The 24,484-nt window shown below is 43.4% G+C and overlaps 1 protein-coding gene across 6 annotated transcripts in view; it reads right to left on the bottom strand.

Moving 5' to 3' along the window:
* Positions 1 to 524: 524 nt before the first annotated feature.
* caskin1 (CASK interacting protein 1) overlaps positions 525 to 24,484 on the bottom strand; it is a 102,760-nt gene continuing 78,800 nt past the window's right edge. For 2 of the 6 annotated variants that reach the window (XM_037089166.1, XM_037089171.1), the window contains 13 exons: positions 22,324 to 22,428; positions 21,364 to 21,479; positions 17,809 to 17,890; positions 17,146 to 17,255; positions 14,206 to 14,316; positions 11,623 to 11,724; positions 11,356 to 11,494; positions 10,145 to 10,288; positions 8,768 to 9,987; positions 8,322 to 8,633; positions 7,427 to 8,075; positions 6,828 to 7,338; positions 525 to 5,792 (listed from right to left, as the gene is read on the bottom strand). In XM_037089166.1, coding sequence (XP_036945061.1) covers positions 5,696 to 5,792; positions 6,828 to 7,338; positions 7,427 to 8,075; positions 8,322 to 8,633; positions 8,768 to 9,987; positions 10,145 to 10,288; positions 11,356 to 11,494; positions 11,623 to 11,724; positions 14,206 to 14,316; positions 17,146 to 17,255; positions 17,809 to 17,890; positions 21,364 to 21,479; positions 22,324 to 22,428 — 3,698 coding nt within the window. In that variant the 3' untranslated portion in view covers positions 525 to 5,695. The remainder of the gene's footprint in view (positions 5,793 to 6,827; positions 7,339 to 7,426; positions 8,076 to 8,321; positions 8,634 to 8,767; positions 9,988 to 10,144; positions 10,289 to 11,355; positions 11,495 to 11,622; positions 11,725 to 14,205; positions 14,317 to 17,145; positions 17,256 to 17,808; positions 17,891 to 21,363; positions 21,480 to 22,323; positions 22,429 to 24,484) is intronic. The other 4 variants (XM_037089168.1, XM_037089172.1, XM_037089167.1 and 1 more) reach the window with 3 other exon arrangements.

Raw genomic sequence — 24,484 nt, 5'->3', positions numbered from 1 at the left:
TGGCGTGTTAGAAACTGAGGAAGGACGCTGGCGAACATTTTAAGACGTCATCCGACTGCCTTTTCTGTTTTCACTTTATCAATTAAGAGAACCTTAAGGGAAAATTTACATATTGTGTGTTTAGAGAGCAGTCACACCATTTACACTTTGGTCTTTGTACATATTAAATAAACAAGATATTAATGCGAATTAATGATCTTAAGAGCTGCTGGTAGGCGGATTTGTTACATTTGGCCGGGCTAAGCTCACCAGCTTCTTATTTGCTGGAAAAACTGTTGATTGGAGTGATGTCAGTCATCCCATCTGACTCCTGGCCAGAAAATTAAATAGCAAATGACCCAGTTTGTCAGACTGTTCTTTAATCAAGCCCATTGTGTGTAAAATAGCCAAATAAAATGAAAACCCCCCTGAGGGTAAGGGGGCTGTGAGGGTGTCGTCTGACAGCTGATTGCTTTATTTCAGTCATGTGCTGCCCCCTGGAGGAGGGGAGATACCAAGTTCACATCACAACACACAGAGAGAGGCTGTTTGTATAGAACATTTATTTATTCAGAGCAGATGGCCATAAGATGCAGTCACTGCAAGCACACCACTGTCCACTCACTACAACACACATACATACGCACGCACGCACACACACACACTCACACACACACACACTAACACTCATACACACATGCCCACACGCTCGGGTTTCATACAGTCAATAGCAGAGCAACACAGAACACACGCGGCCTCTCTCGAGCATTCACATACAGTCACTGCAGAGCAGAGGAGACACCAGCCCGGTATCCGTTCAGAGAAGCACAGGCGGGAAATCAAATAAAAACAGCTTGGCTTTTTCTTTCAAGAAAAAAAAAAAATGAACAGTTCTTTTGCTCCACAACATATTCGACCATCTGTGTTTTTTTGTTGTTTTTTTTTTGTTTGTTTTTTCACCATCTGCAGTATTTCACCTTTGTAGCCTGACCCAGATCCCCACACGCCCAAACACACTTTCAAAGTAACGCCTACAGCATGACAGATGACCAAAATGAGACCAGAGGAAGGAGGAGAGAAGGCAGAGTGCTGCTGTAACACCGCAGGGCTGAGTTTAGATGGCAGCAACTTCGAGCCGTAAGCTGCAGCCGTGAGGAGGGGGGAGATCGGGGCATTTACTGCGCTGCTGAAGCAAGTGAGAGAATAAGAGCTGACCTCTGACCTCAACAGTGGGGTTAGTTGCTGTCACCATGCATTCATGTGCTACAAAAAAAAAAAAAAATTAAAAATCATTTGGAAATTCACATCACATCAATTTGGTGTCTGTCTGTTGAAAACAATGATGATATCTGAGCGGCACACCAGGTGTAAAAATATTCAAAAACAGACGTACATTTATCCCACATCTGGTGAAAGCTGGACCAGCAGTAATAGTCGGTGATTAGAACCAATGAAAAGCTTGTTTTAGTACAACCACATTTCAAAGTAGTCGTTCAACATTTTGGGAAATGTTTTCCGCTTTCTTGGAGAAAACTAGATGAGAAGATGGATACCACACTCGTGTCGATGCATGTATAAAAGCTACTGCTGGGCACTAGCTTAGCACAAAGACTAACATAAAACCGCCTTTATTAAATAAAATACAAATTGTGTCAATTTTACACTTACAGTTTTTGCTCAGATTAAACAAGATATAACTAACTGTGTTAGCTGGCTACCATTCTCCCTGTTTCCAACCTTTATGCTAGGCTAAGCTAACTGGCTGTTTGCATCATTTTCACTGTGTAGACATTAGAGTTGCATCCGTCTTCTCATATGATTCTCTGTCAGAAAGCGAGTTAGTGCATTTCCCAAAGTGTTGCGCAATTACAACTTTAATGTGACACAGGAGCACGTGAAGGCAGCAGCTAACTTGAGAGACCCTGATGTTGTTTATTCCTGCAAGCATGTGAATGCTTTGTGTGAAATGTAGCTGTCTTGTGAGAATATGTGTGTTTATTATAGCTCAGCCGGACGGAGAAGACGTTTTTAACGATACAAGTTAAAGGGCCAGTGCGTAGGATTTAGTGCGCCTGGCATCAACAAAGCATAATAGAGAAACTCCGTTGGCTGCTAAAACTGCAAAAGGCCCTCTCTGGAGTGAGTGTTTGGGTTGTCCCTTTCAGGCTACTGTAGAAACACAGTGGTGCAACATGGCCCTGTGGAAGAGGGCCCACTCCCTCTGTAGATAAAAAAAAAGGCTCATTCCAAAGTAAAACAAAACAGGTTTCAAGTGATTATACACTGTTGAAAACATGATTAGTTCCCACAAAATCCTACACACTGCACCTTTAATACCATGGGTTCATATCAACCACTGGTTGTTGGTAACAATACAGCAAGATGTCACGGTTACCTGCGTTTGGTTATGGTCAAATGACTTTATGTTTTGAGTATTGCATCTTATTGGTGTTTGTGGGGGGGCAGCATACTTTTTCATGATGGCATATTAAATAACAAATATAAACAGGACAAGAGAGAGATCCCCATATATAGTACATACCCATCTACTGTATTTTAGTCAGACCAAAATCACAAAGCAAGGCACATGTTTCAAAGAAAAAAAAAAACAAAAAAAAAACTCAACTTTGCATTTAAAATAATACAAAAAACAATAAAAACGGAACAACGAGAATTGCTTGTAATATACACATCGCCACACCTGGACACATGTACACAAAAATAAAAACAAAACAAAAAAAGAAACAGAAACGCTTCCTGGAAATATCCCAACATGGTATCCTACAATGATTCATCAGCTCAGACCACTTAAGCATGGAGAAGCAAACTGATTCAACACTCAGATTAGATCTGTTTACTTTGAAAAATAGTCTTCAGGATCATGACACACACATCATAAATACACTTCTTTTTTTCTTTTTTTTTTCCGCAAATATCCATATATATAATCTCTATGTGATCATAATTTAAATACCACAACTATTCTCTTAATTCTTAGTCATTTATATAAAGGAGTGTGGCTGCTGTGGGCTGTGAAACTTAGATTTTCTTTGTGGACCGAGGTGCAAATGGAATACCGGATGTGTCGCACCACGATGTGGTTTCCTGGTCGGGTTGAGGAACTTAAAGGGGCACGCCGATAATTTTATCAGTTTACTAGTCCTGGTAAGTAGAGCTCTGCTTGTGGTAACTCTTTAAAATGGCCTTTATGGCCCTGGAGGATCAAATAGTAATACATCAATAACCCTAATGATGTCATGATGATGTCACAAGGGTTATTTCAGCACAGAGAGTTCACATTTATAACTGAAAGCCTTCGTTACAAACTGAGTTCATGGGGCACTGAAAGACATGGGTGTTTACCAGGAGGCAGAACGGGTCTAATGAAAGACACTACTGCATTATGGGAAGTGTAGGATCCAGCTTTACCGAAGTGCCGTACTAAATCACGGGAGTGCCCCTTTAAACAAACCATCCAACTTCACAGATATCTGCCCGCCACACGCTCCATCTTTGCACGTTTTTTTTATTTATTTATTTTTTTTAAGTCCACAAATGCGCCGTCATGGCAACACACTGTGCAGTAACCAAGGTGATACCAATGAGGATGGTGAGAGGGGTGATTTTGTAGATTGTCATGGCAACACGGGGTGGGCGGCTGGAAGAGTGTCGGACGAGATAGACAGAGCTTTGAAAGAGGAGGGCTGTCCACCGAGGTGTCGGGAAGAAGCTTCAGTCCAGGTGTCATTTTTGTAGTTTGGATTTCCTGGTGAAAATCATTCAGGGATCCCACACAGGCACTCAGACATTAATATGGGAAGGAACCGAGGCCGATTCTGACCTCATTAACCTGATCAGGTGTTGACAGAAGTGACCAGTCAAGATTAAATGGTGTTATTTCTTTAAATTTATCGTAAAATTCCCGTGACGTCCCCACTGAAACGCTTGCTGACTGAAGGTCGGCTGCTGACTGACAGGCTGAGGTTTTAGCACCACAGCAATCCCGGGCCTCATGCTGTCTCAAGAAAAAAAAAAATAAAAAAAATCCCAGTTCCCAGAGTTCAACGCAGTTTAGTACATTTATTTTAAAGGCACCCTCCAGTCAGAAGTGTGTCCAGTGGGAGACATCTGAAGGATGAGAACATTAGCATATTCATAGATTATGGATTTTTCCACAGAGCAGAAGAAACTAGACTGTGAATGAATGCATTTTTAAGTAAGTAAATGAACTTTTTACATTTTGGATCAAAGATGCGTAAATATTGAAATGCTCTGTTAACACCGGATCAATGCACCCCCTACTTATAATGCATTTGAAGATTAATTCAGGGAGCAGAAATTTCTCCAAGATCATAAATTAGAAGTTTTTTTCTGTAATTACAAACTGATTTTCAGTCGCTGAATTTAAATCGTGTCATTCTTCTGAGTGTGTGGGAAGCCTGAAGTCTGCTGCTACACCCTTGTTTTTCCTCTCAAACGACAGCAGGTATCGTGAAGAATTCAGCAGCTCTACTAACTCTGCGTTCCATCGCACCGCACCTCTATAAAGACATCCTGGAAACCTTTTCCAAAAACGTTCCCAAACTTTTTTATTTCCCCCCTAAAGACCTACCGCCTGCTTTCAGACAACGTGCCGTAGCCTCACTGCCGTTTTTTTCCTCCTCCCTCCCCGTCACTCATCTGAATTTATCTTGTGCGGGCTTCCCTGTGTTTGTGTGTGTGTGTGTGTGTGCAAGCTGGCTGCGTGGCTCATTGTGCTTCTCCCAAGTGTGTGTGTTTGTGTGCGTGTGTTGAGGGGTGATCGTGAGGATGCAGCAGAGTGTTTGGATGCAGCCGGGGCAGGGGGAGAACTAAATTTTCTCGATCCTTGACTTCCGACAGTCGGCGAGCTCACGTACACACACCTGTCACGCTTCGTCCTCGTCTCACGCGCACGCACACACGCACCTCAGGAGCTTATATAGTCTCGTTTTGGTCACGGATAAAAATCTTTCCACCGAGTCATTTACATCGTCACAACACCAGAGGTCACCATTCCACACAGAACCAAGACATCAAACCAAAGAGCTAGAGATTCATATTTATCGGTATATTATATATTACTGTGCTAATGCAGGACTTTTTCAGTAGATATAAACTCTCCATGCTTAGAATGTACACATACCATACTATGATTCATAACACAGTTGGTTTTTCAATCAGTATTAGTTTAGTTTATTTGTTCGCCGCGATAGCTTCAAGTGTCCATGTGGAGTTCTGAAAAGACCCACGTTTTGATTGCAGTCTCCTCCATTTTGTAGCGTTTCTCCACCTTCCTATCTTGCGTGTTTATCTTTTTTTAAAATGCTCTCTCCACTTCCAGTCGCTTTTGGTCCCTCTCCCTCTTTAAGTCTCTCTCTCTCTTTATCCACTCTTCAGTCTTGTTCTCTCCCCGCCACATGTCCGTCCAGGTTCTGTGGCGCTGCTCCATCATCGGCGGCAGGGGATGAGAGGAAGAGGAGGAGAGAAGAGGCTTTTTTTTTTTCAGAGCGGCGGTGGATGGACGACGGGAAGAGTGAGAAGAAGATGAGCACGACAGAGAGAGAGAGGGATGAAGAGAAGGAGAGAGAGAGAGAGAGAGAGAGAGAGAGAAAGAGAGAGGCGTATTGCCCATTGTGCCATCTGAGTCACTCCTGATGCAGCGTTGCTGTGGAGACAGGCTGACTGGTTTCTATGATTACTCCAACATGGCGTCCAGCTGGTCAGCCAGGTCATCGAACATGCTGCCGATGTCGTCGAGGATGCTGACTGTGGTCTTCTGCTCAGCCACAGAGCTACATCACACACACACACACACACACACACACACACACACACACACACACACACAATGGCCTTTTAGTTTTCAGCTGATGTTTAATTCCCACAGCTGTGAAAATGTGCAAAGCAGGAAGTACTGATCCTGACAGATGTGAGATATTTGGCTACAAATTTTGACCTGATGATGGCGCTAGATGAAAACGGATCAGCTGTGGTTATTCTTGGACATTTCATAGTGCCATCATTAGGTTAAACTTTGAGATGACCTGTCTATCAGCCTCAGCTATAGTTTGAGTTCAGTGTTACTTAGCAGGTGTTAGTATGCTAGAACACTGAGCTAAGATGGTGAATATTGCAAACATTACATGGTAAAAATCAGCATGTTAGCATTGTCATGATAAGAACGTTTGCTTCAAAGCTGGGCTGTGGATATTGTGATGTTTTTCTCGGGGTGATAATAAACAGACTGCGAGCCTGCGCATTCTCTCCAGATGACACGGGAGAGATGTCTGCCAAGTGTCTGTCAAACCCTGACAGAGTAACGGGACTATTCATAACACAACCGTGTCGGGATCATCACACCCGGCCGAGTGATCTGTGGCACAGCCAGCCTGACACACTGCTGCACCGTTACTGGCCGCCACCGCCATTTGACAGCCACCAAAGTAGAAGCCTTGGTGTATGTTTGAGTGTGTGTGTGTGTGTGAGCGTGGATATAGAAGCCGAAAATGACTGTGTTCGTAAATTAAAATTTGAATGCTGTTATTTCAAGTTAAAAGTCCAGTATACAACATTCAGCATCACTAGATCAAGACTCCTCGTCACTTGACTTCAATAACAGTGGCACACAGACGCTGATCTGTGGGGAGGTTTTGGAAGCTCGAAAACAAACCCTATGATTTTTCACTAAACTAGTCAGCGTTTGAATGTTGTATATAAAGTATGTATATAAATAAATATGTCTGATGCCATGGCAGTCCTGATCTCTGATAAATGTTATTAGCTGGTCTGTATGTGTGTGTGTGTGTGTGTGTGTGTGTGCTCCTTACTCCTCCTGCCGCAGTATCTTGTCCTCCACGGCCTGCAGAGCGGCGGCCAGCGACGCACTCGTCTCCTCCAGTTTCTGATGCACCAAAGAATCCACACCGAAATCTGTCGTCGTTGGGGCCGGCGTCGTGGCTCCGCCTCCCGTCGTCCCGCTGTCCACCGAGACGCCACCAATGGAAGAGCGAGGGGGCTTGACGGGTGGCGGGGTCGGGCTGGGAGTGGCGGGGGTCTGGGGCGTCTGTGGTGTGGTGGGGGTCTGCGGGGTGTGGGGGCTCTGGGAAGACGGGCTCACTGGCTTGGCGTTTGGCGGGCTCGGGATGTTGGAAGGGGGGAAGTTGGGGGGTGAGCTGGTCTGTCGGGCCACCATGGAGTGTTGCTTGACCGGGGCGGGAGCACTAGCCGGGGTCGTGGAGGAAGGGCTGGTCATGGAGTGGATGAGTTTGGCCGGTTTGGGCGCCGTGGGCGGGGGCACCGGTTTGGGCGAGACAGGTGGAGGGATCTTCTTTCCTTCCACTATAGAGAGAGAAAAAAGGCATGTCAAAATGTCAAATTGTGACCCCCATCCCCACCTGACAAACACACAGGTATACAATGTAAGTACCTGGACTTCCAGGTGTCCCAGGACCAGGCAGGGGGACTCTCTTGTTGGAGACAGGGTGTGGGGGGGTCTGTGGGCCCCCCTGTCTCTTTATCTGTGCCACGGCAGGTTTTGGGGAGACAGGAGGCTTTGGTTTTCTCACCGGACCTCCTTCATTGCTCACTGGAGCACCTTGGTCCAAACTGTCCCTGCGAGGAGCAGCAGTCACTTGCGGTTGCGGTTGTGGTTGCGGTTGTGGTTGTGGTTGAGGTTGAGGTTGATATTGGGGCTGGGGTTGAGGTTGAGGTTGAGGTTGAGGTTGCGGCTGCTCCGTCACTCCGGCATCAGACACTGGGCGGCGCTTCACGGTGGCCGTGCCGTTCTGGTAGGGGACTGGCTGCGTGGTGTTTGGCTGCCCGGCCCCCGCGGGCTCTCCGTTAGCTGCGGCCATGTCTGCGTAGCCGTCGGGCTCCTTGTCACGGCTCTTGGGCCGCCGTTTGACGGTGGATGACTCTTGGAGGGTGAAGTCGGAGCCGTTGGGGTGGGGCTTGGAGCTGCGGGGCCGCCGCTTCAAGGTCGCTGTGGCTTCAACCCTGGACACGTCCTCCTGTGCGTAACCGGCGTCTCCCTGAGGCCCCTCGCCGTCACCCTGCAGACATACACAAAATACACACTAACGGAAAATTCATACATTCATGACAAGGGGTTATTTTTGCACAAACAGTCAAACACATTGATAAATGGATTACACAGATAAAGCTTAGAGAACACAGAAGCTGACTATGGATTGGTAATACATTAAAGCACATTTAACTTTAGCACATTACATTACATAGATACGTAATATAGATAGATAGATAGACAGATAGACAGATAGATAGATAGATAGATAGATAGACAAACATATATAGATAGCTACCTGTCCTTCTCCTTCTCCTTCTCCTCGACCCTGGCGGCGGATGGTCAAGCTTCCCTCTTCTGCAAACGGTAGGTTCTCCGATGAACTGCCACTGCCTCCCGAGCTGGGGTGGGGGGAGGATGGAGGGTTGGGTGGGGAGTAATTTACAGGGGGTGAGGAAGGTTCTGGCTGGGTGGAGTTGGGAGGGAAGGCAGAGGGATTTGGCTGTTCGCGCCTAGCAGCCGCCACCAGCTCGCTGACGGGGCCGCTAATGGTCCGCCGTCGGTTCACCACTTCACCATCCAGACCAATGGCCTCACGTGTTTTCCCCACCTGGTAAACACAGAGCCATACAAGTGGTTGATCACATTTAAGCTCATTAACTACTATAAATTGTCATGTATTTACACAACAGAGAGACAGTTATGTATATTTTTGTACAAAATAAAAAGCGTGTTCTATGATACCTGCAGGAAATTCTTCTGCAGGGCCATGCCCTTAGCTCCACCCCCTATAGAAGACATCTCCAACATGGCGGCGATGCTCCTCACACTACCAACACTGCTCGTCTCCACAGCAACTGCCTCCACACACACCCCCAGGTCGCTGGCCCGCCGCTGTTGGTGGTAAGGCACGTCCAGCATCCCCCCTGTGGTGGTGAGCGTGGGCTGCTGTGCATTGGCCTCTGCCAGGTTGGAGTTGGAGCTGGAGATGGCGGAGCTAGAGCGTTTAGGTGGCGGAGGAGGTGGGCCTTTTTTCTTCTGACGCAGAGCTAAGGTCTGGTTGCGGTTGACAGTCTTGTCCTGGTTGCGGACTGAGTGGCTGCGGCTGACGCGGTGGGTCACTGTGGCGTATTTAATACCTTCTCCTCTGACGACGGGAGGGCCCTGACCTCCCACTACCTCTGCTTCTCCATTTCCACCTCCGCCCCCTCCACCCCCACCAGCCCTCTCGTCACACTCACTATCTGAGACGGCGTATCTGTTGAGGCTGTGGGCACGTTTCTTCTGGAGCGCCGAGGGATCTCCTCCCTCTTCCTCAGCAAGCTCGGCCTCTGGTGGGAGGCAGAGGAGTGGGACCTGCGCTTGCTGGCTCTCCCGAACCTCCATGACCTGCGTCTGTGGGGGGTGCTGAGGGTGCGCCTGATGCTGAGGCTGGACTTGTGGCTGCTGTTGTTGCTGGGGCGGAGGCTGGGTACACGGGGCTCCACGGTGGGTTGGAGACTGAGGAGGGTGGGAGCGCGGCGACTGAGGTCTGTCCCCCTGGATGAACTGGGGGGACGGCTTGTGTTTGGTCTGTGGAGATGCTGTGCTCTGGACGGAGGAGGTGGACGAGGAAGATGAGGTTCTATTCTTGGTGGGAGTGTGAGGGGGCGTGTAGGGAGGTGCAGGCTGGGAATGGGAGTGGGAGTGGGAGTGACGGTGTTTGCCTTGAGAGGAGACACTCCCTCTGTGGGAGCTGCCCTGGCTGCTCTGCTGCCTCATAGTCCGCGCCTCCTTCTTCGGTGGCCCACCACCTCCTCCTCCTCCTCCTCCTCCTCCTCCAGTCATCACCTCATCATGGTCTTTGCTAAGGGTGCGTGTTCGCTGAGCTTTGCTGACCTCCTGCCCTGGCTGGGTCATGGCACTCTGCAGCTCTGTGCTCAACTCGCTGTCCTGGAAGGTGCTCATCTTTGGAGACATGACCTCTGCAGAAAGAGAAAGAAACCCGTAAAATGAGTGTGAATATTAATCTTACCAGGCCAGAAGGTCATGGCTGTACTGTGCGATCTCATTAGATGCTTCAGAATTAAGTCGGACCTCATTAAAAGTTTATCAGTATCTGACTTTTATGTGTTGGCTTACCGTCTGGAGGTGGGCTCTCCATTGACATGACTTCCTGCTGCTGTGTGATTGGTGGGGGCTTCTTTCTGAGGGAGCCCCGCCCCTCTGAACTGCGCTGCATTTCAGCCAGCCGCTTCACCGCCAGCATCAGCTTCTTCTGGTGGCCTGAAAGGTTGAAAGATTGGAGTTATAAATCACAATCCAATTACTATTATTTTTATCAACAGAAAATCATATTAGATGTATCTATTATTTTGTAATTATCATTACATGTGTGTATTTCCCCTCAACTGAAAATGTAAACTATGAAGCCCTGAATCAAGAGTTATCAAGGAGTCAAAAATATAATTGATCACATCAATGAATATGTTATTAAGTAAAGGTCCACTGTTTACGATTTAGGGGCAGATATTGAATATTCATAATAATGTATTTCTTAGGGTAGAATCACTGGCTATAGAGAGTGCCTTTTGCATTTTTTGGCAGCCATCACGGGAGGAGTTTTGGTTTGGTTGCAATCTGCGGCCTAGGTGCTCCATAATCCTACACACAGGACCTTTAAATAATTAAAGTTCAGTGTAAAAATAGCAGTAATTTTCAACTCCTTCATTATTTATTCCTCCCCCTTCTTTCCAACCATAACATTACCGCTTTTAAGACTGGCAATCAAGAGGAATTTGTGGCTAACTAGCTTAACTGAAAACCCCTGTAAACACACTGATCACTGGCTTTTTCAGCAGGCGACCTAGCTTAAGTTAACTTCCCTCATAAAACTACACCATGCAGCGCAATTAATGTTAATCATCCTTATACTGTACTGCATACTGCTGTAGCATCATTGTATTAACTGAAACAGTAGCTCAGGCAGTCCAGCCAACAAAGTTACAGTGTTTCTCTGATCTGAATTACATTATCCACAATGGAAATGTTGCATGAGGAAAACAGATCATTTACTGGTATTTAAATGAGCTTTAAAATAAAATGAGGTGTAAATTAAGTGTAAACCTTAATCAATCAAACTTAAGTTACATTTCTTTGGCGTGTCTGATCATGCTGGCCACAGATGACATAGTCTAACCCTGGGCTCTCATTTAAAGTGATTAAATCTCAGTCCGTCGGGCTGGATCTTCAAGATTGACACATGCAGACTCTACTTGCGGTCACACTGTATGTTCTAATGTAGAAAAAAAATAAATGGGCTGATGTTTAAAAAGTATATCTGCATGTCTTACCCAGTTTGATGATGCCTATTTCCTGCAGGTCCTCCCAGGTGATGTCGGTGATGAATTCGATATTCTCATATCCGTTCTGCACTAACACCTGGTGGTATTGGCTTAGACCAATAGCAGACAGCCACTCTCCTAGACTGGCCTATAGGAACACCAGAAACATCACCAGGCTAGCCGATGCTGACACCGGTCGCTCGCCTTTGAAAATGGGCGTAGCGTCTAACGGGTCAATGAACCATCATGTCGATGTGCGTGTCGAGTTTTACTCACAGGTTTCTGATCAGGCAGCCACTCGGTGACACTTAACTTGTTGATCTCCGATGTCATCTTCTTTCTGTGACCTGGTTTAGTTATCCCAATAGCTGTCAGATCCTTCACACACACAAGAAAACACACACACACAAGTAAGATACAGTGGTGGCATGTTGAGGCTGTTCCTCCGCAATGTGGGTTAAAATCACCCCAGGACTCCAGCAGTTTCTCTTATTCTCTCTCTCTCGCTCTCTCTCTGTCTGTCTCTCTCTCTCTCTCTCTCTCTCTCTCTCTCTCTCACTAACACACACACAAACACACACACACACAGAAGAAAACTTGCAACACAAAGAAACAAGTGACAGCGTGACATCTGATGAAAGCTTCTGCCAGTCGAGAACAATAGAGAAGAAATGTGAATGCCTCAAAATCATAACATAAAGCAAAAGAAAGCGAAAGCGAATGTTTGCAGTGAAAAGAAAGCATCTGCAAGAAAGAATCAGCTGGATTCTCTATAATATCATTTGAATCCAACTCATTATGCTCATTACTTCTGTCACAAGTTAACAAGCTCGTATTTACATACAAACTAAGTGAGTTAGAAATGTACAGAGTGCAGATTTGTTTGGACGTGTGATTAAAGATCTAACACAGTGCATCATCCTGTCATTGTCTGTTTACTTTTGTTTCTGTGTATTTCAGTGGTGGACTCACAAGAACGCACTTGTACAAACGTACATGGACAATCATAACACGCACACACGCACACACACACATACACACACTTTTGATTGTATAACTCAGAAATCATGTGCAGACGTGACACAAACATACAGTAGAAGAGGCCTGGATTCTACGACACATCTCTGATAACAAAACCCAGCTCAGCTCTGCATGCACAGCACCAGAGTGTACGTGTGTATACAAATAATTTATGTGCACTATTATAAATTATTTGTATGTAGGTGAGCGTGATGGAGACCATCCTTTAAAGTCCCCAGAGCAGAAAGCAGCAGTGCTGAAGGTGATGGGAGGGTCAGTGGGCTGTGTGGATATATTTTGAATGAAATTTTCCCTGTATTACTTTCCAGTTTCTATTTCAGATGTAATTCTGACTGCTACAGAACTTTTTTTTTTTTGGATCTCCCAGGTGCCATTTTAACATTTGATGCAGTTACGTGAATGTCAACTTGAACTTATATTTACGCCTATGAATACTAAAGGGGCAAGTTTAAAACTGAAATGTCAAAATATGAAAACAATGGACCTACATTTCCCAAAATGTAACTGTAACAGTTTTTTTTCAGTTCACCTCCATGACTGGTCAAGGTGAAGGTCATTAAGACTCCTAAAAACTCACAAAGCAGTAGAAAGACTCACTGTGTCCTACAGTAACGCAGCAGTTATGTTATTCAGTAGTTGACATGACAACATGGAGGCCTTTGATTTACTGGCTATCTAGATGTGACTTGTTTTCTCTTTTTTATACAGACATGGAGTATCATCTAGACAAGAAAGGACCATTAATGAGGAGTGTTGCTTGTCAGTTTTGTGGAAAAACGTATGGAAGACAAACATTATTCATGCCCTCTATATTTAATGTAGCTAGCACACTACCGCTGTTTTTAAGTATGCTGTTTTCTCTTAGAAAAAAGAGCAAATAGAGCTGTATTGCATTCCTCTCTCCTTAAGCTAATGTTTTTATGCTGAGTGTCTGATGCCTGTTTTTTTTTTACTTTTCTATTTTATTTTTTATTTTATGTGAATAGTGGAAGATTCAATTGTGCATATCATCTTTCACCTTTCACAAGGTTATTGGAATGTACCATTTTTAAAGGAATATACACATATTTGTTTATTTTCACAGAGACATGATTGTACAATTCATTTGAAGCTACAGCCGGCAGCCGTAGTAAACCTATTCTTTGTACTAAGCTAAGCTAAAAAGAGTTACAAAATTTCAAACTACATTGTGCAACATTAGTTCAAGTAGACATGGTCTGACTCCAATCAATCACCTTGGCATATTTGTGATGAATCGTAGGAAACTGGACTTTAACGTTTCACCTCTGAGCTGAAACATGTCCAGTTGCCCACGATTCAGCACCTAGATTTACCATGACGTGGATGACTGAGAACCTTCATCGACACGTTTGTGATGGGATGCTTTGTTTATTGCTGTGCTAGCCTTAAAATATATTATATATTTGTTTTATTTACATGTTAAAAATGCACCATTACCATCATTACCACAAACATGACCATAGTATTTTTTTGTAGATTGTCTAGTGTATTTTCTGACCCCAACACATTATTTAACAGAGCTCAAGTGAGTCAATATCAGGTCATGGGTGCGAGGGGAGAGGTGAGAGGTAAGGTCAGGATAGGTTTGGGAGGAGGAAGGGGAAAGACAGCTGGGATCAGCTCAGTTGAGTGGATTCATTGTGCTCATTAGAGATTGTTGAAAGGAAATGATATACATGCATCTTGGAAACATCAAGGACAGCACAAATCAAAGTCGTGCAGACTTGTTTCCATTGTGGTCCTTGGAGGTGCCTGTGACCTCTCTGGGTTTCAGGGGTCGGGGATCAGTTGCCTTACCTCCGGGGTCATTCGGCTAATGGTGGGCAAGTCATACCCAGCGCCCAGGAAGTTTGGAGCGTAGACCTGCAGCTGAAAGTCGCTCAGCCATTGGACAACGGCCTCTGAGCTCTACGGGAGAGAAGACAGGGGGCATGCTGTCACTGGCTCCGTGTCTGCAGCTTCAATAGCCACTTTTTCTCAGCAGGGCCAAACAGGGGTCACAGTTTAGATACTGTAGCAGAGAGCTATTCAACATGTCTGTCTTAACATCTGTACTAATGCCACAAAGACTAATCTTTGATGATTATAATGATTCAGTGGCATTATAAGCCAGCTGGCTCCTGATAAAAATCAACAAATAGCCCAGGTTAGCCCTGCTTGGCCCTGTAGTGAAAACCAGGCTAGAGTTAGGAAGGAGAAAGGCCCTGCCTACAGTATCTCAAACGATACAGCAAAGGATTCAGATTAGCAGCAGGAGGCTAATCTACATTTGACACTTCACATGTGGAAAGAAAAGACAAAATCAAATTGCTGTTTCTTTTTCCTCCTGACGTTGAAAAGCCACAAAATATTGTGTTACTGTGGTAAAAACTTTAAAATCATACATCTTAGAAGTGTACACACACATGCTATCACACACTACCACACAAGAGAACAAACCGTTTGAGGTGATGAGTGCTAAAGAAGAAGTCGTAGCTGAATGTTTTAAATTTGTTGTAGCTGTCTTTAAAATATTGGAGGGAGGGCTCAAATATGTTACCTGTCCTACTTGCTAGTGGCAGCCATGTTTCTAATGCTGTGTTTGTGACAGCTACACTAACAGTAGTGCCTCATGGAATTTCCACTTTCATTAAAATTTTGTTGATGACTTCAGCTGGTGAACTTTTGACTTATATTTCCCTAAAACAATACATTATAGTTAAAATTATTATTATGTAAATAATGTTGGTTATGTAATTAATTGGAATAAAAATAACAGACTGACTACTCACAACATTGACATGATCAGCTTTTGTGTTTGACATCACCTGCCACTTCACATGAAGCAGTTTCATCAAGACCTTTACATTCATTTGACAAATGTCCAGTATCCACTCTCTTTTAGCTCTGTTTTTGGTCTCCACCTACTAGTTAATATCTAGCATTTAAGTGGCAAAATGTTTCATTATGTTCACTGTGGAAACTATGTCTGTCTCTGGTTTTTTTTGTACGTTATGTTGCTTGTGCTGCAACAACAACTTTCCAGTGATTGCTTTCGACTGGACAGCTCATTCTCTACAGCTTAGCACTCTATACAAAACTCAACTCTGGTTTGCACTTAATTTTGTACAATATCATGTTTATATGTATATACAAATCTATTCTATTTCTTACCTTTTTAATTATATTGTTTATCTTTCGCTATTGTTATTGTTTTTGTAATATTATGTCCTTTAGCTGCTGTGGCAAACAAATTTCCCCGTTTGTGGGACAATAAAGTAATGCTGATTCTGATTCTATATTGAAACTTGCAGGTAGTTACTAAGAACTTAGAAGGGACTTAACAGCTGGTGCAACCCACTGCTGATCTGCTGTAAGTGGCCATAGATAAACACCCTGGCTGAAATAGCTGTTGATTTGCTGCAGTGTCCTGCTCTAAATGTGACCAGCGACAGCAGGGACAAAACAATAGGACAGAGTGGAACTGCAAAACAACTGCATGTCTTCTTCCCACACCCTGACTTTTCAATTCTCTGTCATCCTCTTCTCATCTTCATTTTTCCCCATACCCTCCTCCTCCTCATCATCCTCACTGCCCCTCAAAGCTATTGGTTTTCCCTCTTGTCTCTCATCCTCTTTAGGAGGAGGAAGTATCAGGAAGAGGGGTGCTGAGGAATCAGGACTCGAGCTAACAGATGGTTGTGAGAACATGGCTTTCATGATAGCACACACACACACACACACACACACACACACACACACACACACACACACACACACACACACAAGCGCACACACAAACTGTAGGCAACCACCGCGACCACCTGCTATTTAAATATGCTCATTGTTTTATCAAGCTTGAAATCATTATACAATGAGATATGTATTTCAAAAGTGAGCCCACACATGTATACAAACACACACACACGTACACACACACACACACACACACACACTCTACAGTAAATAACAGCTTACTGTACATGATGTAAGCCCAGATTTCACACTTCTTGCGCTGAGCTAGACCGCCCACGACACGCACGCTGCTGGGCAACTGCCAGCCACACACACACACGCACGCACGCACGCACGCACATACACACACACACGCGCGCACACACACACACACACACCAATATCTCAACTAGTGTTATGCTTGCCTGAGATGCACCTACCAACATCAATTGAGAGACAATTATCTCTGCAAAAGAAGAAAAATACTGCAATGGAAGAAGAGAAGCTGCAACTAAAAGGAGTGAAGAACGATGGATAGCAGGTAGCAGATAAACAAGAGGACAGGATTCTTTCTCTCTCTCTCTCTCTCTCTCTCTCTCACACACACACACACACACACACACACACACACACACACACACACACACACACACACACACACACACACACACACACACCCAAGATCTCTCATTCACAGGTTCATAACGAGATCAAACCAGAGATCTTCCGTTCACACACTCACCGTGTCGTGGCTGCATCCGAACACTCGCAGCACGGACGAGGCCAGTTGCGAGAGAAACCGCTGGGACATCTTGGTGTGTGTGCACGTATGAATATACTGTATTAAGTCTGTGCGTGTGTGTTTGTGTGTGTGCGTGTGCACAAGAGTGAGCGGGTTGTGGTTGAGGTGACTGACGAGCTACATTCTCACCATGCTGCAGTTAGATGTTGATAGTGGTGATTGTGTGTTTGTATGAAAGAGGGAGAGAGGACTGAAGCTGTGGGAGTTTGGGACTGTCCTACCTTCCCCTCGCCTGGCACCTCCCCCTTCCTGGTTGCCGTGGCGTCATAAGGCGGCGCTTCATGGAGCGGACAGCCCGATTGGCTCGATGTCCGGGAGGAGCTGGCAGAGCCTGTCGGGAGAAACACCGTTGGCCAGTATCAAGCTCTCGCCCTATCACTGTAAACTTCTAGTCGATCAACAGACGAGTCCACTTGTCATCCAAGCCGACCTCTCCACCAACTGAGTTTTGGTTTCTCTCCCTCGTTGCTTTTGAACCAATAAGATTGCAGCTTTCCAAGATATAACAAACCATCATAACCAATCACAGCCTTCTACACTTCCTCCTACATCCCCTGCCTTGGCCATCTGTCTGATAAACCAGCCAAGTTCTGTGTGTGTATGTGTGTGTAAGTGTGTGTGCGTGATATGTCATTTATCTAATGGACCAGTTGATTATGACTTGTGTTTTTCTAACCTGACTCTGTCTCTCCCTTGTATATGCCTTTCTCTCTATGTTCTACACTCACCTTTCCCCTCGTTCTCGCCAGTTTCACAGTTTCAAGTATCATCACTGCCAAATGTGCATTCACGTCTTAAAGATTTCTCTCTACATCCTACTGTAATTAAACTAATTAGTGTGACGCGGTAATCTGGCTGAGGATGGACCCCTCTCCCAGTCTTACCTGCAGGCTGGTCCACAGACTTGGACTGCTCCATTAGATGCTCCTTGGCTTTGGCAGACTGGGACAAGACTGTGGCGAGAAGCTAGATTGCACAAACACAAATATATCCACATCAGCAGGCATGTAGATTTTGTAACACAAAGTCTGAGACTTTTCAGTTGGTGGGCTGGATTTTCTCTCCTGGATGTACATGGTGGAACATGATCACTCACACATTCATGCAGCTGTTTGTTTTTTTTTTTTAAACACATTTGTGTATAATGTTTGCTTGGTTGGTTGCCTGACCCATCTCTGGCCATAAATCCAATATTTCCATCCAATTTATCCAATTTATTGATTTTTTTTACAAGAGACAAGAATAACTTTGCATATATTTGTTCTTTTTAAATGTTTTCTAAAGATATCAGCTTTTTCTCTTATCTTTTTTTCTTTAGCTGATATATTCTCCACTGGTTTATCAGCTAGTTGCTTTCTTTTTCTGTCTGCCGTATGGTGCTGAGCAGGTAGTGTTCTGTTATTTATGTCGGAGGTTAACATTGAAAACAGAATCAAAACAGTAAAGTTTTGGGGCGTTAAAAAACAAAATGACAAAAGGCTAAAAGATGCCAAAACACTCCAAAGAGCTGAGCAGAAATGCAGATTTGGGTATATTTTTTCACATGATACATTTGATCCATCGTTAATACAAAAATATTGATTAGTGCTGCTTTATTTCAATTACATTTACCAGTATTGTAGTCCGAGGCCATATAATGTTGGTCACCAGCAGCCACTGTGGCCACAAGTAGCAATCACAAGCTGACAGTGAATTCCCCAATTTCTCTTTTTTTAGTCTTTAAAATCAAATACATCAGTAGCTACAAATAGTATCCTTACTTCTTGTTTAGCTTTTGTGAAAATTCCATTTAACTGTTTATATGTGACATGCTAAACTGTAGTAACACAAGCAGAGTGGTAGCACAAGTAGAGAAAAGTTATGAAGTCCATAAATTGTAAACAAATACAACTCTTTGTTATTGTAATTAGCCACCATGAGCTACTGGTCATTTCAGACCAAGTAAAGCTGGAGAGGTAAAAGTCTCAGGTGTATTAAGTGTGTGTTTCAATACTAACAAATTTTCATTTTCATTTTTTTTTAAATATGTTAACACAGTCCAGTTTTAAACATACACACTGGCAAACTATCACTGAGTTACTGCCCTTAAACTAGTTTATTCTGCTGCAAATGATCATATATGCTGTACCATGATTTATTATGCAATGCTTCAGGCAGCATGACCATCAAACCTAATACCCTTGTCATACTGTATATTCCCAGTGAATCACCGACAGTGGCCCTCAGGAGACAGTGATATAAAAAGTGTATTGCCTTTTCATTAAGTAACCAAAAATGTCATTTCTCAAACCTCACCAGCTCAGATAAGATTGATCTTTGTAGGTCTGTCTGTCTGGAAAAGAACATGTGATGTGTGCTGACGAGTGCTACATTAATCACAGTTGAACCTCGTGTCTGAAGCTTCTGATGCGAGCGCTGCAATAACTATTTGACTGATGAAAAGTGAACAAAGTGAGAGGCGGAGAAGACAGATGTTACCAGGCTGTCTGGGCTGCAGTTGGGTCTAATTGTGCTTATGTGGATGTTTTGGCGGGTTTAAAAAGTGTCTCCCTTGCAGTTTCTTAACATGAATGCGTGCTGTTAGCGTACAACGTGCAGCTGGCTGTTTTATGAGCGAATGACCTTTGAGAGACGGCTTTAGACTCAGAACACGAACAGCACAATGTCTCTATGGTTGTACTCTAAAGTACGCGTGTGTGTGAAATAGTGTGTAAAAGCACAGGGATGAGTGAAGAGCCTCCAGAAAGGCTTTAAGGCTCCCTGATATGGATTCTTTATGTCTGCACTATGAGATACGTAACTGCAAAGACCTAAGCAGATGATTCACTCCAGCATCCAAACACCCCCTGAGGGTCTGTGAGGAAGCATCCGCGTTTGTTATGTTTCCCTACTCATTTCTTACGTTTTTAACTTCCTTCAGTTCAACTCCTGTCTGTGTGTGTTTGCCTTCTCATCTATTTTGTCCTTTTTGCAATGTAATGACTTTGTTTACATCAGCAACGCTTTATTTAGTGATTCCAAACTTAGCTAATAATTACATAGTTCCTTCCAGCAAACCTCCTTCCTGGGATGTTTCCTGCAGAGGATTACTGCATGTAATTATGTACTAATTACAGGGTAATGGGAATTTTTGCTTGAAAGAACTGCTGCATTAAAGTTTATATTCATTCATTATCTATCAGTGGTGGAAGTATTCAGATTATTTACTTCCTTAAAGGCCTTGAAAACTTATTTTCTTATCTAGAGTCTTACTAACAGTGACTGACATATACACCAACATTCCATACCAATATTACAGTTGCAATTATTTCCCATGACTGATTTCTATACATTTTGTATTGCATTTTGTTTTACTGAGGTGGTTTTGAGGCAGGTTTTGGCTCCTGTCACTCTGAGACTAAGCAAATAGGGTTATATAGCAGAGCAATAACCTGCAAGAATATTTCCAGTTTCAACCAAATCAGTAAACAAAGTTTCAAAGTTGTATTTCTATCAAGTTATAAGTGTTATAAATTATTCATGAGGCCCCCGGAAACAGGATGAGTCATCAACATTTTAATACTTTTCCAGGAAGCTATAAACTATCAAAACATTTAGAATCGCTACAAAACAACTGCTTCATCTTTGTTTGGCCTGATACTAATGAGATGATGGAATAGATGAGATATAGTGCAAGACATTAATGAAAGCATTCAAGCCTTTATTTTCACTTCCGGAGAACTTTAACAACGTTTAATGTATATACATTCTTAAAATTTACATTTTTTAAAGTTGTCATATTATCTTTTTCAGTGTTAAAGTAACAAGTTACAGCTGGCTATCAGATGAATTTACAGTGGAAAAGTACAGTATTTACCTTTAATATGTGAGATGAGGCCCTCCCAAGGGGGATCAATAAAGGTACATCTTAATCTTAATCTTTGAAGTATAAACTGGTATAAAATAAATACCGTAAATACTCAAGCAAAACAAACGTACCTCAAAATTGTGCAGAAATAAGTACAGAAATTAATTTCTTGCTAGAAATGTCTTCATTTATATTCAACCGTGTGTTTGCATGAACTGTGTACATTTTTTACATTTTTGCTCGTTCAGCAGGTCTGCTGTGGCTGACTTTCTGAGTCAGAAATTAATTGAAATGAATTATTTAATAGAGTACCAACTGAACACAAAATTACACAGCTCTTAACAAGAGACTTCCTCGGAAATTATTGGGAAATTACCGACCTGTGAATCTACACTGACGTATCTTTTCAGCAGCATGTAAGCCTTCTAACCTCTCAATTTCACAGCAGGCGCTTTTGTTACGATTAATATGCACCTCTTTGAATAAAATTACAAAAACAAAGCTGCAGTGAGTGTGCACGTTTGTTTGTCTAGCTTTTTTATAGAGTTTGTGTGTGTGACGGTGTGTGTGTTTGTGTGTGTGTATGTCGTACCTTTACCCCCTCAGCCTGTGCATGGAGAATGTGTGCACTGCCGGCGCTCTGACCGCTGCCTGATGACCTCACACTGGTCACGCTCCCAGAACTGCCCACACTGCTGCGGTCTCCACCTGTAACACACACACACACACACACACACACATGCGCACACACACACATGCACGCACAAACGCACACGCACGCACAAACACATGCATTCGCACATGCATGCAACCGCCCAAACAATATGCGTAGATTTTGTGCATACAAAACGCACACATGCAACAAACAGATGGATGCATACAGTCACGCAAACACACACGCACACACGCACGCACGCACACACACAGGCACACACACATTGAGTGGTTTAGCTGATATCCAAAGCAACGTGGTAACAGGTGTGACTCTCCATTGAAATGCACTGGGCAGCATGTGGTTGGATGGACAGGACGGACGGACAGACAGAGACGGACAGACAGACAGGGTGATGGACGACTCAGCGATAGACACGGTGGAGTAAACAAGACGTACCTTACGCTTTTATACACACACACAACACACCGCACACATCTTTTCTCTCGCTTTTCCTCTCTTTCTTTCCTAACTTGTCTTGTTCTCTCTCACATGAAAACATCTCCATACATCCGGTTGGAAAGACACACAGACTGTAGACCAATGCAGATGGCTGCAGTCCTACACATAAGGCCACTGAGGTCAGCTAAGCTTTAGATGGAGAGATAAGCAGGACATGGGGGACTGTCAGGAGCGGGTCAAAGAGTATCTGAAAGCCTTCAAACATCATTTTCAGCTCAAAGAAACGCATGGGTGGTTGTATTCTGTTCTTGGAGAAACTTGCAAGGCGGTGCCAGGCAGCAAAAGCCTTTGTTGAAAAGACGTCAGATACTGTTTGACCCCTGGTCAGAAGTTAAGGAGTCAGGGATTAAAGGGCTCAGCGCAGCGCGGCTTTGTTACCTGCCACGGGTTTGCGCAGTACCCAGATCTCTTCGTTGGAGCCTCCATGGGGCCCGCTGGATGGGGTGGGAGAGCTGTGAGGGCTTGCCTCTGAGCCGCGACAACCTTTAACACAGAACACCACTGTTAGCCGCTAACCGACCCTAAACTGGCCTCGGAAGCCCTTTTTTCCCCTTTTGCTATCAAAAAATTTGCACTTAAAGCAGGAATGATCTAATTTTTGTATTGGTAATGCTGGGGCAGCGGTACAAGCTAAAAATACAACATTGACAAATGATTACCTCACAAAGTTGATATGGCTAACCTGTTAGCAAGCAGTTGCCTACTCGCACTTTGGCAGACGAGGATGCAACACTGGCATTAAGATTTGCTTCCGTCCATATTCATTCTAGCTCAGTTTAGGTCATCTTGTGATAAAAATTAACACTTGAGCTGCTGAATGAACCACTAACAGCTAGTTGCTAACTTTGTCTGCTTTTTAGTGCTAGGTTAAGTTTAGATTCTTATAACCAAAACAGTTTGCTAAAGGAGGCTAAAAGGCTTCATACAACTAAGGCGAACTTAGTTATTTCCCGTGGGTTCATCAATACAAGTGGCATTGCACATAATCATTTGATCCATTGGTTATATAAAAATACTGATAGTGCAGCTTTAATGTTCGGCTCAAACCGTGATTAGCCATTGTATCTATAAAATTGAAATAAATATTCTAATAAGTAATTGTGTTATTAGAATGTAAAAGAATATTTCAAAAATAATTTCACAGAATATTTAGTGTACTATTTAGTATCTACAGTTACTTCAGGTTTTTTATTGCATATCATGCAGTTCATGAGTGTTCGACGCCCTTACTGCAGCTGCTGATGCCACGTACCGTATTTGTCCCTCACAAATACACTAAACAAACTACCTCACTTCACTGATGACTGACACTATGAATTCATGTTTTGCAGATTACAGGTTGTAAAATTGATAGTTTTTGAAAAAGAAGGGTTAGGCGGGCTTAATTAAATCAATTCCAAACGTATCCGCGAAAAAGACAAAAATGACAGAGGGGCCAGTCAGGGAGCAGGGTGATGGGTTTCTTTTTTGGAAGGATATAGAAGATTTACACTCACACACCTCATATTCTCACGCGCAACACATGCTCTCACACACATATACACAGAAAAAATACAGCATATATATATATAGATAGATATATGAAAACATGTATATACCCATAGTACATAAATAAATCCATAACATGTATATCTGTGCATATACACATATATGCCATAATGTACATACACATACATATATAATGTGTGTGATTATATATGTAAGCCTGGTCAGAATGAGGCTGCTGTAGTGCATTTGGAGAGTGTGATAAACCATTATAACCATCTTAATAAGGGTTTATAAATGGTTTATATGTGTAAGCCAACAGTGCTCCGGAGAAACACACACATTAATCGGATCCATTTTCTTTTCATGTAATGTTGCAGCTCCTTCTTGTGGCCATTTTGCATCCCTCCAAGTGACCTCAAACAAAGAACTGAACAGTCTGTTTTGAAAGATTTTGATCAGCCTTTGATTTGACTTGAATCACTTCTGAGTTCGAAAAAAATTGCTGTTTTCAACCAGTGTGATCAAGGCTTGGGGGAAAATGTACTGACCTGATGCTGTCGTAAGTGAATGCTTTGTAATTTCTTTACTTGTGTGCTGCATTTCCATTTTTGGACTAAAGAGTGTGACAGGGAATTTTGCCTAACGTGATTTATTCTCCTGGAGGAAACAAAATGGTGTCCAGCGAAGGCTCCCATTCACAGAGTAGAGATTTTACAGTGTAAAGTCAGTGAATACCTTACCTGCAAAACATCCCGGGTGACATTTTCTTACAATGCATTTGGGTCCCTTAAATAACACTTGACATTTTTTTAACTTGCAAATCCTTGCATATAATACATAATTTCGGCATGTTTTTTTGATACCTTGTGTTCCACATTCCAAGGATGTCTGTGCAAAGGCTAAACACTTAAAAACCAATTAGCATGATCCCAGATAAACTCACTCATTGGATAGCTGGACAGAAAATATCACCCGTTAATGTCAGAAAAGATGTGTGCAGCGTAACCTCTAATCAACTTCAAGTAATCATCTTCCCAGAAAAATAATTACT

The sequence above is a fragment of the Acanthopagrus latus genome, chromosome 23 (genome assembly GCF_904848185.1).
Source record: "Acanthopagrus latus isolate v.2019 chromosome 23, fAcaLat1.1, whole genome shotgun sequence".
Classification (NCBI taxonomy): domain Eukaryota; kingdom Metazoa; phylum Chordata; class Actinopteri; order Spariformes; family Sparidae; genus Acanthopagrus; species Acanthopagrus latus.
Note: the sequence above shows the minus strand (reverse complement) of the source record. Positions and strands in the feature narration are given on the sequence as shown.